Source organism: Falco biarmicus, chromosome 1 (genome assembly GCF_023638135.1).
Source record: "Falco biarmicus isolate bFalBia1 chromosome 1, bFalBia1.pri, whole genome shotgun sequence".
Lineage (NCBI taxonomy): Eukaryota > Metazoa > Chordata > Aves > Falconiformes > Falconidae > Falco > Falco biarmicus.
In genome coordinates, this window is record NC_079288.1 from 68,162,390 (window position 1) to 68,179,673 (window position 17,284).

The following is a 17,284-nucleotide window of genomic DNA, read 5'->3' on the forward strand; positions in this document are numbered from 1 at the left end:
GCACCTCAGTTGGGCAGGATCCCTCTGGAGAAAATGGTCAAAGAGCAGAGACAGTTGGACACACACCTTTGGAGAAAGTTGGATCCTGCTACTGGGCTGGGTGTGGGGAGCAGGTCAGCACCAGCCCGAGCATTCTGTGGGCAGTGAGAGGCACCGGCAGACGAGGGTACCAGGTCTGGTGGGCCAGGGCTCGCTGTGTTTCAGGGATGGCTGGACTAAGCTGCCCAAGAGTCTTTACAGATTTGGGGTCTGTGTGCTTTTGAATATCTTATAATATCATGTAGTTGCTTTGCTTATCTACAGGCATAACACCTGGGAGCAAGGTCTGCAGCTGTATTTTAAGTAAAATGCCTTGCTAGGCAGAGCATTAGGATTTTAATCACCCAATACCACCACATTACTGAGTTCTATTTCATGGTGTGGCATTTTGTGTTTGTGTTTTCAGGGCATAGGGAAAGTCGGGAAGCAGGCACACCCCTGCAGCGGGGCTCCTTCGGAAAACTCAGCGATCGGCGGGTCCCAGGGCAGGCAGGTGCATGTCCGCAGAGCCCCACATCCCAGCCACCGATGCCTTCTCCCGCATGCGAGCTCAATGCGTTTTTACTCCCAGGCTCAGCTAGTTGGGGGCAAATCTCTGTGAGATGTCCCCATTTTAAATCGTGCCTCTGTTCCCCCCCACGCTGGGCTAGGACAGTCTCTGAACGCTCCCCTTGGCCACCCCCATTCCATTGCCCTGGGCCGCCGGGGCTGGCAGGGCGGAGCAGCCCCTCCTGCTGCCGGGCGCTGGGTGTCTGAGACACGCGTGTTTTCACACACGGCCTTTTTCTTAAGGAGGGGGTTTAAACGACGGGCTGGGCAGGCTGCAGGCTCTCTCCTCGGTGTCCCACCCGCCGCCCCAGCCGGGGTTACAGCCCGTGTGCCCCCCGGGGGAGCGGGGCCGAGCTGCCCGGCGGAGGAGGAGCCGGGTCTGCCCGGGGGGGCCGCCGGGAGGGGGCAGGGCGGCTGTCGCGCCCTCCCCGAGGCGAGGTGATGCTCGTCCACGTGTCAGGGAGATTTAAAAAGTTTGGGCAGGGAGCGAGGGCATGCCCAGAAGAGTGGCTGGCAGGCAGCGCGGGGGACACCGCGGGCATGGCCGGCCTCTGCCAGCAGCCGCCCGCAGCCACCCCCCGGCGCAGCCCGAGGAAGGCAGGGGACGGCGGGGCGCTGCCGGGGTCCCCGCTGCTGCTGCTGCTTCTCCTCGCCTCCTCCATGTCTGCTTGCAAAGGTGAGAAGCACCCTCCCCGCCGCCCCTTCCTGCACCGCCAGCTCTGCAGATTTTGTTTGGGGGGGGGGGAGGGGGGGCTGCAAAGCGAGCCGCTGCCGCTGGGCCGGGGTCCCGTGCGGGGCTGGCACAGGAGGTTGGAGCTGCTGGGCACGGTTTCGGGGATTGGTCTGGGGGGGGCTTCTTCCTCTGTCCCGGGAAGATTACCCTGTCCTGGCAAAATACACACCAGCAACTCGGCGAAGTAGCTCTTCTTAAAAGCGATTTAATTTTAAATGTAGTCTACTTTGATTTAAAAGCTAAGAGAAGGGAAATGAGATATATCACAGGCTTGTACTAAAATTTAGGACCCTCTGGAAGTCACCTAGGCTGACCCGAAATAATATTTATTGCATGAAGAATCCCTGGGGGTGGGGTTGAGTGGGAAAGGGTAGAGCTGCTGAGTTGCTTTAGGCTTAGAGCTTGATTATCTTGATTTAGTTTAAAATGTCTCACACCTGAAAGTTGCTATTTTTGTAGCAGGGGGCGATTGCGACAGGAGCGTAGCTAATGGGCTTTCTAACAAAACACTCTCTTTTCTTTTCTGTTCTGTTTTCCCACTCCAGATAGATTAGCTACTTGCAGCTTGTGAAGTAACATTACAAAATCAGTTCCTGTGCAAGGAATATTTGTTTTGTTTGTATTATATGTGTGTAAATTGCTTTCATCAGGAGTTTTTGTTCTGATCTGTTTTGGGTTTTTGATATCACGAATCAGACAAATCTAAATTCAGTATACTTAATATTCTGTTAAAAATAAATTTTGGGGATGTGGAAGAGTGGAGGGAAGGAAAAGGAGGGCAAGGAAAGGCCATGGCACACAGTATTTCGGCGTTGTTCTTATAGAAATGATTGCCAGGAGCTTGTGCATTGGAGGGAAGAAGATATAAGAAGTGAATCCCAGGTTGAAAAGTGACTGAAACTGTGCGTCTGGAATTCTGCTGCCTTGGAAGTTTAGGTTTTAGAAGTTGGCTGAATTGAAGGATAAGAGATGAACATGTCATGGACAGTGTCAATTTTGTAGGAGGATTTCCTCTTCCATGTTCCTTTCCTCAATAACACTCTTTTTTTCCCTTTTTTTTTTTTTTTTTTTCCTCCCTGCTATGGTTCTTTTGTGTATATTACAAAATAACTTTTTCCCTGTGCATGCTGGTGTGTGTGTATGTAAATGAATGAAGCCCTGTAAGGACTGCAGCACTGTTCTGGATGGGGTGATGAAGGGACACCACTTGGCACTGGGAGGAGCATAGTCCTAAGTTTGAGCACAAAACAGATGAGACTGCACACGGAATAAGAGTGTTGTGAATAAGTGGAGAAGGGTTAAGGATACTTAGGTAGGAGCTAGTGAAATAATTGCATCTCCTCTGTCCAAAAGTATACACTTCAGGTGAAATAAACCTCAAAACCAAACCCAAGCAAACTGTAATATTCAGGGTTTCTTGCCTGCTGCCCTAAGCTTTACAGACTATTGGATTTCTTCTACTCCCCCTGGAAGCTTTGTGAGCCAGGCAATGGCAGAAGCAGCACTCAGAGATGGGTGAGCAAAGGTTTAATGGGGAAAGTGTGTTAATTTGAAGTGTTGCCCAGTTCCTTTCTTTGCAACCAAGATGCCAGTCCCAGGCATACTTTGCTTTCTATTCTTAAACTAGTATATTCAGATTGGAGTAAGAGAATTTTAACACCTTTAATTTATTTAGTGTTTTTCCTTGAACTAAAACAAACATCTGAAGAAGCAAATTTTTCTTTAGAAAGCAGTTTTTTTGTTATGTGAACGTCTCAGATGTAAAAAATACCTCACTTCTACACAGTGTGAAAATAATCTGATTATTTTTTGGGGAAAACAAGCATCCAGAATAATTAGTTACCTTAAGTTTGTACCAGTACCAAAATACAGTTTTGAAATGAACCCCTTAATGCCTGGAACTAACTAGTGTTGCAATTATTGTTATTAGTGATATATGTAAAACAAATGGAGATGAGGGGTATTCATACCTTGCTTACTTGGCCATTCTAGCTAAGTCTACCTTCACTTTTGTGGTTTTGGTGGGGGTTTTTTGTTTTGTTTTTTTTTGTTGTTGTTGTTTGATTTGGTTCAATTCTTTGAAAAAATGTGACAACAGGTAATTATAGATTGTCTGGGAGGTTATAAAATATCTATTAATCTGAGGTCTTTAAGAACAGTGTATAAACTGGTTAGGAATGGCTCGTGGGCAGCAGCTTTGGGCAGGAGGATAAATAGATGACTTTGTAGGGTTTCCTGCAGTGCTAGGAGTGTACAGGTAAAGCACCAGCCTCTCCAGCACCTGTCTCCCTCCCAGGTGAGTTACATGTCCCTTCACTGATACACTAGCGTCGTGTCTAGTGTACTCACGATTCAGTTATGCTTATTTCTATTATTTACAGAAACTCTAATAATACATCACCATTAGAAATATACTGCCAGATAAAATAATAATGTGGAAAGGTGGATATTCTGGGTGTTGAATTGAGAGGGACCCAGAGACACTGGCTTCCAGGTCTGCAGCCTGGGTGGGCAGAGATGGAGAAAGGAGCTGCCCCCAAGCCAAGCATGGCATCTCTGCAGCATTATGCAATTAATACCATGTTTTGTCCCCTAAGAGACTGATCTCCATCACATCACATATGCCAAACAGAGGAAATAAAGCCAGTTACACATGTAGTGTCTTACTACTTTCTCAAAACCACCATCTTCATATCACAGGCATCATTCATGTGCAAGTGTACATTACAATCAAAGAGTTAAACATGTGCTATGTAAATACAAGAAAGCAAGAGGTAGAATCCAGATCCTCAACTTGCAATACATGTGCTGGAGGCGAGTCAAGTTCTCAGAAAACTTGAGGTTGTGGGTGCTGGAATGTGTTTTGCTGAGCGGATCTTAACGTTCAAGAGCTGCCATGCAAAATTTCTTGCCTGCACTTAACTACCGAGAACAGACTAATGGTAGTCTGACCCTCGGTGAAACCTGAGTAACTTCCACACTGTCTATTGCTAAGAGGTGTGAGCGTCCGTATCTGCTGTGAACTTGTGATGAAGCCTCCTGCTGTGTTGCTAACTTAGAGCAGGCAGAAACGATTGGACAAACCCCACAACATGCAGGGCAGCAGACTTCCTTGAACGACGCAGCTCTCAGACTTCACAGTTAATAAGCGTACTAGGTGGTATATTGTATTCAGAGTGTTTATTTAAATGACTGACACAGCATGGTTACACAAGTTACCTTTGTTGGGCAGTGTTGCTAAGCACGGTTTGTGCTTCTAGGTGCACCAATGCCATCTCAGGCACTTGAGGCAGATGAGGATTTGCAGCTGTGGAAAGAGGTAAGCATCATCTGCCCTAGTGTATGCTCCCATTTCTTCTGTGCCCATCCTTGCTACGGTCACATTCACTCTTCAGTATTTCCCTTGCATGGAGTTCAGGTGCTGCTTCTTCCAGTCCTTCTTCTCCTGTATGTCTCCTATCCTGACATCAGCGATGAGGTGAAACATCTTGTTTTCCAGATTTTCTGAATGGTTGTTCCAGCAGGAAGTTGAGGCTAGGTGTTGACGTGTCATTCCAGGAAAAGACTGCTGTGGTTCAATGGAGAGCTATGTTTGATAACACTTGTCATTTAACTGTCAATGACCACGCAGTTACTGTCCCTGGAAGCAACACAGGGTCCCATCCGGTAGTTTTATAGTCTGTACGTGATATGCAGGAATTATTTCAGTTCATCCAGTCCTACCTCTTGCTGCTTCTGTTCTGCACACAGGGCTGGGACACTGTATTTAATCCTATTCCAGCCTCTCTTTTACTAGTTAAAGGATAATGTACCGTGTCAGTTAGCCCCTCTAACATTTTGCTACTGTTTGCTATCATAACTTCCATTCCCATCTTTGAAATGAACATTTGTTTTGACTGTAGGATATGACACAGGTTAACGTGGGGTCTTCCCTGTCCTTTTGGAACAAATGGAGTGGCAGGACATAACACAGAGAGGATTTAGCCTGCAATTCACATGCTTTAGTGTTGCTGTAACCAAGTATTCTGTTGACATTTAATTTTGTAGCTTCTGATAACATTAGAAAGCAAGTGACAAACTAAGGGTACAGATGCAGGGAGTAAATTTCTTCCTATTGAGGCCATTACAGGAGACACTTCCCTACTGTCAGCTCCCCTGAGTTCATATTGGAAGTATCGACTCAAAACCTAATATATTTCTAGACTGGCATTTGAATAAGTCCTGGTAATATTTACCTCCTGGGAGAAAGTAGTCTCTTGGGAAGTAAGATCCTGATAGTTATAAGGAATTTTTGGAAACAAGTTATTTACATTCTGGATTAGTAATGCTGTTTTATACATTTCTGCATTTATTGCTGAGATTTACTAGTTGTAACAGAATTTGGCCCTAGGGCGACTGGAAAGAAAGGCAAAGTTCATGTTGGTTTTGGTCAAGAAAAAATGCAGATACTAAATTCTGTGTAAAATTATGTAATATAAGTGATATAAAACTTACTATTACAGGAGGAATGATGCAGGACTGGAGATAGTCTCAGGAAAGAGAATTAGATGCATAGCTATATACCCTAAACCAACCTGACTACAAAATCGTACTGGTTCACCACAGTTTCTTGGAGTGAAAAGAATCGGTTCTTCCCTGTTCATTACTTTACTAGTGGATCATTCAGGAGAAGCCCTGCCTCTAAATGAAGGTAGTATTTTCCAGGAATGACTCTCGATTTTCTAAATATGGGAACTTTGTAACTAAGTATAATGTTCCTTTACTTGACTCACATCCTTTTGTTTCTTTGTTACTTAAGCAACCCCAAACACTACGCAAGCTCCTACCTTCAAGCCACGTTTCTGAGAGAGGAGAGGAAACTACGGAGATGATGCATCAAGAAGGATAGAAACCGCTCTTCTTTTTAATTCCTTTTAAAAAATAAATTAACAGAAGCTGTGGCTTTTCCTCAGCCCTTGCTTTGCCCATGCAGGTTTTAGCTGAGAGAAGCTTTGCCTTGTGTTGTGTTGAACACAAAGCAATCTCTGGCTTGTCCTGCTACGGATTTATGGTAGTTCTCTGAGAGTCGCCACCAACTAAAACCCAAGCAAATAAACCAATAAAAATCAAAACCAAAAAAATCCCTCATTAAGAAGGAACAGTAAATTTTTAATGTAGGCTTCCAAAATTACTTCAGCGTAGTGTATCTCGTTCACTGCTGATTTCTCCCTCTACGTTTCCTTACTCTGAAAGCAGTGTAGCTGAAATAATACACCCAGAGACAAACAAACGCAAGATGAAGTGAATAAGGAGGATGTGTTACCAATAAAAACTGTTTGAAAGGGTAATTCTGTGAGCTAATACCTTTCCCGCTGTCTCTGCTAATGCTTTCTCATAGATTGTCTCTAGAGAAATAAATCATTTCTTGTCCTGAAGTACTCAGATAGATAAATGTTATTTGTTTATTGCTTTTTTTATGTAATGTTTTCATCGTTAAAGAGCACTGTTTAGGGCTTTTAACCTATAGTAAAATCATAAGACCCATTGCATTGCCTACTCTTTATTCCAAAAAAAACCGCAGAAGACACTTTTTTTTTTTTTTTTTTAATGCAGTTTGTGAACAAGATGACTGGCAAAGCTTTTTGGCAACTGGACTAACAGTGTCAAATATTTAATGGGAAAAACCCCAACGGTGCATACCAATGGAGGTTACTCTTGATACAATTTTAAATTTATATAATGAAAAGTTAAGCCTCTTTTTTTCATTATTATTAAACTTTCGTTGAAATACTGAGGATTTTTTCTTTTCCTCACAGAATACTTCAGGCTTTCAGCACTGGTAATATTACTTCCATTAATTCAAATACCCTTTATTCCATTTCTTCTCCCTTCTCAATTAATAACACCAATAAAAATGATTCAGTATTATGTGATTCTTTCATCTTGGAAAAGAGACAACAGAAGAAGATTGTGATCAACTGTCCATACAAGGTTATGGGCAGTACGGAGAGGATGGGTAGCAATCATTTACTCATTACTTCTTCGAAGACAAGGTTATGCTAGCACGGAATGAAGACAGCCTTGAAAAGGCTGCTTAAGACAAACAGAAGAGGTATTTCATGCAGTATTTAGGAAAACCTTGCCACAGTGGTTCAGAGAGAGATTGGTGACATTCACAGCACATAAATCCACTGAGCTTTGTTACAAAGATCTACTTCCAACTCGGAATGCTTGCACTACAGATTGCTGGTGGTTGGAGAGCATGGGTTTTACTCGGGTGCTGATCTTGTCTTAGGCTCTTCCCTGGGTGTTGACATTTGGTGGTTTTTGGAGATAAGATGTAGAGCTAAATGGACATGAGTTTGATCCAGATGAAATGGGAGTTGGGACTTCTTGGTTTGTGGATTTGTTTGTTTTGGGTTTGTGTCTCTGTGTGTCACGTTCCATTCTGTGCTGACACATCTAAGTTCACCAGCAATGGCTTCTTCCACAGTTCCTTTTAAGTTCCCTTGAAATATATTTTATATATCTCTTACTAGTACTGTGATCTGGGAACCACCTCCTTTAAACAAAACCTTGTAAGGCTCTCCGTTTGACAAAGAAATTAGTGCAAAACTTGGGTGTTGGTTGCTTGGTGACTCACACAAAAGGACTGACATACATAAGATGTGCTGGCACCTCTCATAATCACTCAAGATGCTGGAATACAGTTGGAAGAGTTGTGTTTGAGGACAGCTCATTGAATCACTTCCTTTAGTTTTGTCATTTTCTTCACAGTTTTGTATAATCCAAAAATATCACAGAAGAGATTTACGTTTATAGTCCATACCCCAGGTGCTTAAAACCATAATTTAAAATATGACTTAGTCTGAGAAGGTTACAAATAAGAGGGGCATGAGGCAGGTAAGACAATAAAGGACACAGATATATAGGTGTTTGTTCAGATTAAGCAAGTGTAATTTTTTATGTGGTTAAGGCCTTTTTTTTCCTCCTTGAATGCGAAGTATTTCCTGAATGTATCTATAAGGATTCCTTATGGTGGACAAGCTTACCATGCTTTTAGCTGCACTGAACTGTTTCTGAAAATATAAATAGTTCACTTGTTTTTATTAATCTGACTTCTTAAAAAAGGACTGTGTGAACTTTTACAGATAGACGATGCATGTTCTGCCTACCTGTCCACAGATTCTCAGCCTCAGGTGAGTCAGACAGAGGTTACTTGATTATTTTGATACTGTTTGTTGTATGTAGTAGGGTTGGAAGCGTGATGCCTGAGTTCGTGTTTTCTTTGCATTAGACATCCAGTATACTGGAAGAACTCTGCTTTCTGGTAATCGGATTTCTCCAGAAACCACAGGTAACACACATGAAAGACCAGTAGCATTTCTGAAGCCTGATCTCTCAGTGTGCCAGTGTCTACAATGAATTCTGAGGACCCAGTATCTGAAGTGTCACTCAGTCCTGGAAGTAAAACTATAATTTTTTTACTTTGAAATGCTATGTGTCTTAATCCAACACCTATTAAAGATAACAGGGAGACTCCAATATTTGGAAAATAATCTCCAGGCTGGATACAAGGTTTTAGGTGGTTTTATTGCTCTGGGTTAGAAAAACTATGAGCTCTCAATGGAGAAAGAAATCTACTTAGGAGAGTCTAGGGATATACAAAAGAGCATCTACTAAACACAACTGCTCTTCTAGTGGAGAGTAATCAATGCTCTCTACAGAGTTTTTTCTGTAACTCTGTTAGTTCTGTAAATTCTTTTAATTATAGAAAAGAGTAATTACATTGACAAGTAAATGTCAATATTAGACAAACAGACAAATGTAATATGTCTATTAAGGGAGGATGATATTCCAATCCATTACTGAAAAGTTTATAAAGTAATCAAAATTGTTCATTGTTCTTTTTTTTTTAAAAAAAACCAAACAAATAAAAGCCTCTCTACTGATTATTCCCACAGGATTTAGATGAAAAAGACAACACCAAAAGGGTAAGATTTCTATGTATGTTTTTACGATCACACTAAAATTGTCAAGAAAACCATAACACCCTCGCCCTGTTTTGTAGTAAAATGACACTTTTAATTTTTTTGAACAGTTCTTATTTCATTATTCTAAGACTCATGACTCAGGCAACTCAGACATCATGGTAAGTGGCATAGCACCTCCTTGTGAGTACATGTATGCTTGTACATAAAAACGAGGTGATGTTCCTTTTTGCAGTAGTCTCTCCAAATGAATAGCAAGCTCAGAACTGGGAGATTCATGTTTAAGTTACAGAACATCTCTTAAGAATGTGGGAGAGGATCATCAGTACTGTCAAGGTGTAAAAAAACCCAACCAAACCTTAATGGGATCCCAGTTGCATCTTAATCTTGTAGTTTCAACATTTAAGAATAAGATCAAATGCTTTTTTTCTGGTACTAGAACATAACATGTGCAGTGAAACAATGCAGATTTATAGAAGCTGAGAACATGACCATAAATGCTAAGAACCCTCAATGACTTTTTTATTAATTAATTAAATTGTATCTATTTGTGCATGCCATAAATATGTATCAGGCAAAATAGTATTTGTCTCACTCAGACTTTGGATTGTATTTTAAATGAAAAATATGATTTTAAAAATAGTCCAATATTGTTGCTATAAAAACATTCTCATAAACCAACAAATAAACTACATGTGATCCATTCCTGCTTCTAAAGTGCAAGTATAATCTGTTATTTCTGTGCATCTACGTGCTTTTTCTGTGCATCATAGGATTTTGAGAAAGTTAAATATATTCATGTTTTCTCATTTCTTAACAGTCATTATTATATGTTAATATCCATTTTTGCCTTGGTCTTTACATTTAATCAGAAATACGTGATATATTTCCTAGAAAGTGACATTGCTGATAATGGTGTCAGTCTTTTCATGACACAGCTGCTCTGGAAGTTTTAATGGTAATCAGGGCACAGTGAAATGAGTGATTTCTGCTGCTGCTCCTGCTGAAGAGATTACTGCACCCCGCTTTGTCCCTATGCTGAATACCTTTTTGCCTCTGCCTGCCTGCAGTGATTACCACTTTCTCACTCCCTCTAGTTTAGCTGTTTAGTTGACTATTTTCTAGCCCAGTTCTCAGATACTAACCTAGGTGAGATCCATAATTTCCTGTCTTTATTAACCTCTCTCCACTGACTGCAAGACAGAGCCCAAGTGGCCAGCTGGGATGCCTTTTAACTCCTCCACTCATGTCAGACTTACACTTTTTTATATATTATGTCATATTGCCTATCTTAGGCTGACAGAGCAAAATTAGCTCCAAGTTGGCAAGTTCATTTTACTTATTAAGTACATTAACACTTTAATTAGTTATTCCGTATTTTAAAATTCTCTTCATTGTGCTACTTTTCTAAGAAGTACTGTATCAAAAATGCATTATTTTTTAAATTATGTTTACATGAGTTGAAGGTTTAAATTGGTTGAGCAAACTTAGATTGTTCTACTTTGTTTCTTGCTTGGACCTCTCTCCGCAAGCCCACGTGGTTGTGTTTTACCAGAGGGGTACTTAACACTGTACACGATGCCACTGTGCTTAACAAGGCTGTCTGCAAGTTTAAAGTCTTGTTGAACACAAGGAATTTCATGATTGTGGCTTGTTTTTTAGGTAGAATGACCAGTGCCATGGTTACAAATTTTACTTGAGAATGGATCCCTTCTGCACAGTATTTTCTAGAAGAAAAAAAAACACATTAATTTTTCTTGCTGTGATTTATTTTGAAGACAAATGAACTTTTCAGTACAATGGAGACTGAAGCTGCTAAGTTCCATTGTAGACAATCGTAGAAATGTCAGTAGGAGTACTGTATGGAAATATTCTCTCTACCACACACAGAGGCTGATCAGAGTCTGAATAATTGCATTTGCCTGGGCAAAAAGTCTGTAAACAGTTCTGAACTTTCAGTGAGTAAAGGTGAGGCTGCATAGCTTTTCCCTCCATCACTCTGTGCATCACATTCATAGTGTAAATACAAATGTTGGTACCTGTTTGTCGTCAAGTCAGAATGTTAAAAAAATAACTTTCTTAATTAACATATTCAGTCCTTTTTTGTCTTGTTTGGTCTATAAGCCAATACTGCAGGAAGAGACTTTTTTTGCATCATAAGGTCTGAATTTCATTGTTGCTCATGTGTGTGTGTTCGTGTCCTCTCAGTCGTCTGTCCTGCATCCTTTACTGCAACTCGTTCCCCAGCTTAATGAGAGAAGACTGAAGAGATACAAAGTGGACGTATGTAATCTTAAACTCTGCATGCTTGCATTCTCACACTTTGTGATTCATTAGCTCTTCTAAAAATGTCCTTGTGGGCCTTTCTGCTCATAATACTTTTATTTTCATGATTTAATATCACACTAGTGTATTTTCATTAGAAACATGAGGGGTTTCTATTATTTAATTAGTGAAAAATAATCCTGCTGATATTTAACATTTAAACCAAGAAAACACTGAAGTAATATACCTTAAAACAGAACAGTGGTAGAACACAGAGCGTATGTATCAAAATGGATCTGTTAATTATTTCATAAAAATAAAAATACATTGAAATTTATTTGTACCATTATATTGCAGTTGAGTTATATCTTCTAGGGAGTTCCTTGTTTTCCCTGTTTGGAATTCAAACCATATTTACTCCCTAAATGCATATTATTTATGACTTATTAAAGTAATTTATAGGCAATTTTACCGTTTAACAAGGTGCAGATGAAGTTCTCAATGGAATTAATTTTCAATAGAACAGTAGTGTGTTTTGGAACAAAAGTTTTGCATAGAGAGAAACAGCACCATTATTTCTAAGCTATCATAAAAAACTTGGTATATTTGCTGCAAATGCAACTTAGAAGTTCAAAAATAAAAAAGCAGATGGCTACTAATGTCCACTTCCTTAATACAGCTATGGAGAGAAAAATGCAGTCTGAGATATAAGAATCCTTCTCTATAAGAACACCGAAGATTCCTGTATAATATAGTATACTACAGTCTAAGACCCAGATTCTTGCTGTTTCACATTGACTTCGGCTTGGTTGTTCCTTAGATACGTTGATGTGATTTCTTATCTGATTCTTATCAATATCTTAATATTCACTGACACACAAGTTCAATTAGGTCTACAAATGCGATACTTAAAACTCGGATATTAGCATCCCCATAAGTAGGATTTTTCCTTTTTCAATCCAGATAAAGACTGTGTTGTTAACTCCCAAATTTTCACTGAACTCTTAATCCTATGATTATTTATGCCAGCTTTCTGCCCTTCTCTTTGGATCATTGCATAATCCCAACTATATGCCCTGAATCACATTTTTCTTATCCAGTGACAGAACCTGGCCACATATAAGAACTTAAAGAGTTTGTACTTCTTCTCATGGACTAAAATTGTTAAGAAAATGTAACCTGCTACATATCTGAAAGGAAAATATGGGGTAAAATTTACCTCGTGATGAATTTGATGTGAACTGTATTTATGCTATTGGACCTATATGCAGGCAAAAGATAGGCATTTAGACCTACAAAGTGAAGAGCTCATTAAATCCCAATGAAGACATGCATAATATTAAATATGTACTTGCATACATTTTCTTCTATACAGCTGAAGCCAAGAAAAGTAATGGCATGGCTGTCACTTACGGAATATAGCCATTTAAAAATATTCATGTAGATCTAAAGAAACAATGAAAACAGCTCTAAATTGAATTGCATTTTATAGAAAGCAACTTTTTTGATTTCCTGTTGTCAATTCCTGCTGTGAATGCCAGTCACCTTGTTAAAGATGTTATTTATTCCTGTATAGCCCATAAACACCAGACCTTTACAAAGCGCTCACATCTTGTGGACTCAGTTGCCTTTGCAGACTCTTTTGGGTTTTGTATTTTTGCATGCACCTTATTTATTTTAATGTTATAATAAATCTTTGAAATTCATCCCTATTACACTTATCATATTTGTTTATATGGCAGATTTCAGTATATTTTAGTATGAGTTTAAAACCCTATCCAAATGTTATTGCTGAGGGCCATAGATAATTACAAAACCACTGAAATACTTTTATTATTGATGGCAGATTATTGCAATTATTCCATGACTGTGAGAAAGCTATAAATATTTCTTTCCAAGAGACTCTACCAGATGGGCTGATAGGGAGATAGCATGGGTAAACTTTAAAGCCAGCAGAGGACCGGAGCAACCCTGCCTGAGATGTGCAGAGGAACTCCGATCCCCCATGGAGCAGGAAGCCCCTATGTTCCTGTGGGCTGCCCACCTTTGGTTGGACTATCTGACTCTGGTGTCACAGAACGTGCTTTAGAAATGGTTAGCTTGCTGATTTATTTTTTTTTTTTTTCTCACTGGGAAGAAAACCAGAACCTGTTGTACATAAACACACCCACCTCTTTCCAATCAGATAAGGAATTGAAAAGGTGGATAGGTGAAGAAGGAAATGCGTTTTATTAAATTTATTCACTCAGCCCAGTTTGGGCTGACACCAGATTTTGTCATGAATTTGATTCCTCTTGAGTTGCATCTTGACTGATAAAATAGGATCTAAGAAAGAAGACACGAGCATTTTGTTAGCAAGTCCACCCAAGAGACTGAACAAGATAACTTGTAGAGGACAGGCATTAAAATAAACTTTAAATAACCATACTTCTTCAAGAATATGTATGTCTGTGTGTATATATATATATATATATATACACACACATGCAGATTTGTGAATATACATGCACATATATTACAGCATGTATTTTTTTTAACATCTCCAAACCCTTGGAAGTTTAGAAGGTGGGTGTAACAATGAATACAGATTTTAGCTTCAGTTGTTTTCTAATACCAACCTGTCATAAAATCAAACAAGAAAACTATGTAGTCTTTAAGAAGTGCTTAGCTGTAAGCAGAGAATAACATATTAACATAAATCACAATTCCATATTAGTAATTGCACACTTGATTTCCTTTTATGCTCTAGATCAATTCCTTTAACTTGCAACAGCTGCCTGTTTTGGTCCTGGTTTTATTTTTGTTCATGTATTGAATAGAAAAAGTAGAAAAATAATGAAATATAAATACCATAAGACACTCCAATGGCAATGTATTTCTGATATTTAAGCTTTGCATTGTTGTCCTTCCGTGAGGTGCAGACCAACTCTACTTTGTAGAGATTCTGCTACCATGAAGACACTCTGGTTGTGTCTGGGTTGTGTCTTGTTAAGGGGCAAGACTGTGTGGTAGTACTGAAGTAATACTTTTAATATGTATATAAAAAATGCATTATCTATATGCATTAATTTACAAGAGTAGATATGATGAAACTGAAATAGGGTAGATTTAGATTAATTATTAGGAAGAAATTCTTTACTGTGAGGGTGGTGAGACACTGCAACAAGTTGCCCAGAGCAGCTGTGGATGCCCCATCCCTGGCAGTGTTCAAGGCCAGGCTGGATGGGGCTCTGAGCAGCCTGGTCTGGTGGAAGGTGTCCCTGCCTGTAGCAGGGGGGGTTGGAACTGGATGATCTTTAAGGTCCCTTCCGACCCAAACCATTCTATGATTTAAAATACTTTTTTTCAGGAAGAACTTCAAGGGCCTGGAGGGATTCAAAGCAGAGGCTACTTTTTCTACAGGGTATGGTTTGTTTAACACTTTTTTTTTTCTTTTTGTGGTGTTACAAAACAAAAAGTAGAGAAAAGAGTGAATTATGTTAAGAATTACTGTGATGGAGGAAACATTTTCAGTAAGAGCATTCCACCATATAGTACTACTCAAGATCTGCTCCATTTTCTTAGATTAAAATAAAGTAATAGTAGGGAGTCTTTGTACATATATTAATATTTATTAATATGTACAACATTATTATGTACAACAAATAATGTACATTAATATGTACAACAAATAATGTATACATGATACCATGCAATGCCTTAATAAGTTATTATGTCTGTAATTCTCAGAGAAAGTTATAGAAAACACAGCATCTTGGACAATTGTTCTAAAGCATTGTTCAACACGGTACATTTGCATGTGATATAAATACAATGCCATGCTTACACACTGTATCAAAACTGCTACTGAGCCTGCGTTCCCCATTTTCCTTGTAATTTGACCAGTAGGGTTAGAAACTAGATAAAAATTCTCATGAGAACAAAACTACTGTGTTCATCTTTTATGTCATAGAGCCTTTTTACTCCATTTTAGCACAATTTAGCAAGTTAAAGATGGCAAGTCACACTTAATAATAACTCTCTTGGTTTTGGTTAATGTTTTTTTCTATTTAAATAAGAAAGTGGCTAATGGCTTTGAATAAGAAAGTTACTACGGTTGGACTCGATGATCTTAAAGGTCTTTTCCAACCTAAATGATTCTGTGATTCTAATGAAAAGACTGCAAGTTTGTGTAGTTAAATTTCTTATGTATCATGCTTGAATCTTTAAAGTTGGGTAATACTAACATCGGTGCATTCACAATGACAGAGTAAAAAGCAAATCCTTATTAAGCTCAGTAAGAAATTTTTTATCAGATTTAGTAGAAATTGTATTAAGTCCAAGTAGTCTAAAATATTTCTGAAAATGACCACAGTGAAAACGGAGAAACTCCTTGCCTATGTTAAAGCACACAGTCAAAAAATAAAACTGAGAGTGACATATATTGGTTTATGAATTGCAACAAACACTTACAATGCAATAACAGCAAACCTGAAACCACATGTTAAGAAAATGCAGAAAGAATGAGGGATAATGGCTTCTTAGAGTGACTTCTTGTGGCTTTCTCCTCTTATAAAATCATACAAGATAGGCATAATGCATTCTTCAGTCTATATGTAGTAAATTTTACTGTATGTTCTCCAGAGGTGGATATGCATTAAACAATAAGTGGTCTCAGGTTTATCTTTAAGGAAGATGACATTGACAGAACTCGGAAGTTTACCAATTTCTACACGTACCAAGCTGTGTGGGGCTTTGTTACTGAATCGAGTTAGTTTTATAGAGCTCTATTGAATATTTGTCTTTCAGCCACGCAATGGAAGGAGATCAGTGGATTTTCGCTAAGGAGGTATTTATTTAATATTTTTAATCATTATCTACATCTAAATTAGTTTACTTTTATACAAATAGGCCACAATATTTTTGTTGAGAAGTAGTTTCAGAAAGCTGTTAACAGTGTAGCCAACTTAGATTTCCACAGACAAGCTTCTCCCAGATGTGTTAAATAAATGCAACTTCAGATGAAGTGAATAGAAGTAGGTACTCAGTTCCTAGAACAGAGAACACTGAGGTGTTTCAGGCAGCAAGAAATGGAGAATATCCCAGATTTGTAAACAGTTTGGAAAGTTTCCAATGATGATAAGTATATGTCAGGAAGAATTGATTCAACTACCTGTCAAATAGATACTGAGACGTAAACTGAATTCCTGGGGGAAATCCCTTAATCTCACATAGAAAAAAACCTCTCAGTGAAACTAAGGACAGACTTCAGGATTTAATTTCAAAGCATTCAACTATTTTGAAAGATATTAAAAAGTATAGCAACATAATAATATCTGTTTTCTAATATATTTTATACCTTTTCCATATTTTAAGTATTTAATGTTATATCATACCAACAGCTAATTCTTTTTCTTACTTTTCAGGATTTCGGATTCCTGACCTAGAGCTAATACTGTACGAGTGCCGAGTACATGGACATACTGTTTTCCTTAGAAAAAATAATCACTACCAATGTACAATTAAAAAACACTAGTATGTAAACATTCTTAAACTAGATTGTTAAGGATTCAAAAGTTTCTTTACTTTCTTGATTATATTAAAAACATATTAAAATTATTTGTTTCTTAGTGTTATGATGTTTACAATTGTGTGTAATGTATTTGTAAAAATGTGCATGCAGCAGATATTGCCTCTAACAACCGTTATGTACATTTATTTTCCCTTATAAATAAAGGCACTCAGAGAG

General features: G+C 38.8%; 1 protein-coding gene across 2 annotated transcripts; it reads left to right on the forward strand.

Annotated features, from left to right (window-relative positions):
• Window positions 1-850: 850 nt before the first annotated feature.
• On the forward strand, window positions 851-17,266 carry NMU (neuromedin U). Of its 2 annotated transcripts, XM_056357711.1 has the most exons (10): window positions 851-1,264; window positions 4,582-4,640; window positions 8,452-8,499; window positions 8,598-8,657; window positions 9,265-9,294; window positions 9,402-9,452; window positions 11,500-11,574; window positions 14,906-14,959; window positions 16,345-16,384; window positions 16,962-17,266. In XM_056357711.1, exons 1-9 carry the CDS (start codon window positions 1,030-1,032, stop codon window positions 16,378-16,380), a joined length of 648 nt encoding a protein of 215 aa, XP_056213686.1. In that variant the 5' UTR covers window positions 851-1,029; the 3' UTR covers window positions 16,381-16,384; window positions 16,962-17,266. The 2 variants fall into 2 exon arrangements, with proteins under 2 accessions (XP_056213686.1, XP_056213693.1); XM_056357718.1 differs by lacking the exon at window positions 9,402-9,452.
• Window positions 17,267-17,284: the final 18 nt, after the last annotated feature.

Excerpts from the sequence above, each read along its gene's own strand:
- NMU (XM_056357711.1), top strand. The coding sequence starts at position 1,030 with ATGCTCGTCCACGTGTCAGGGAGATTTAAAAAGTTTGGGCAGGGAGCG. Across the intron at positions 8,658-9,264 it reads GATTTCTCCAGAAACCACAG|GATTTAGATGAAAAAGACAA; the intron begins GTAACACACATG and ends TTATTCCCACAG. Across the intron at positions 11,575-14,905 it reads TGAAGAGATACAAAGTGGAC|GAAGAACTTCAAGGGCCTGG; the intron begins GTATGTAATCTT and ends ACTTTTTTTCAG.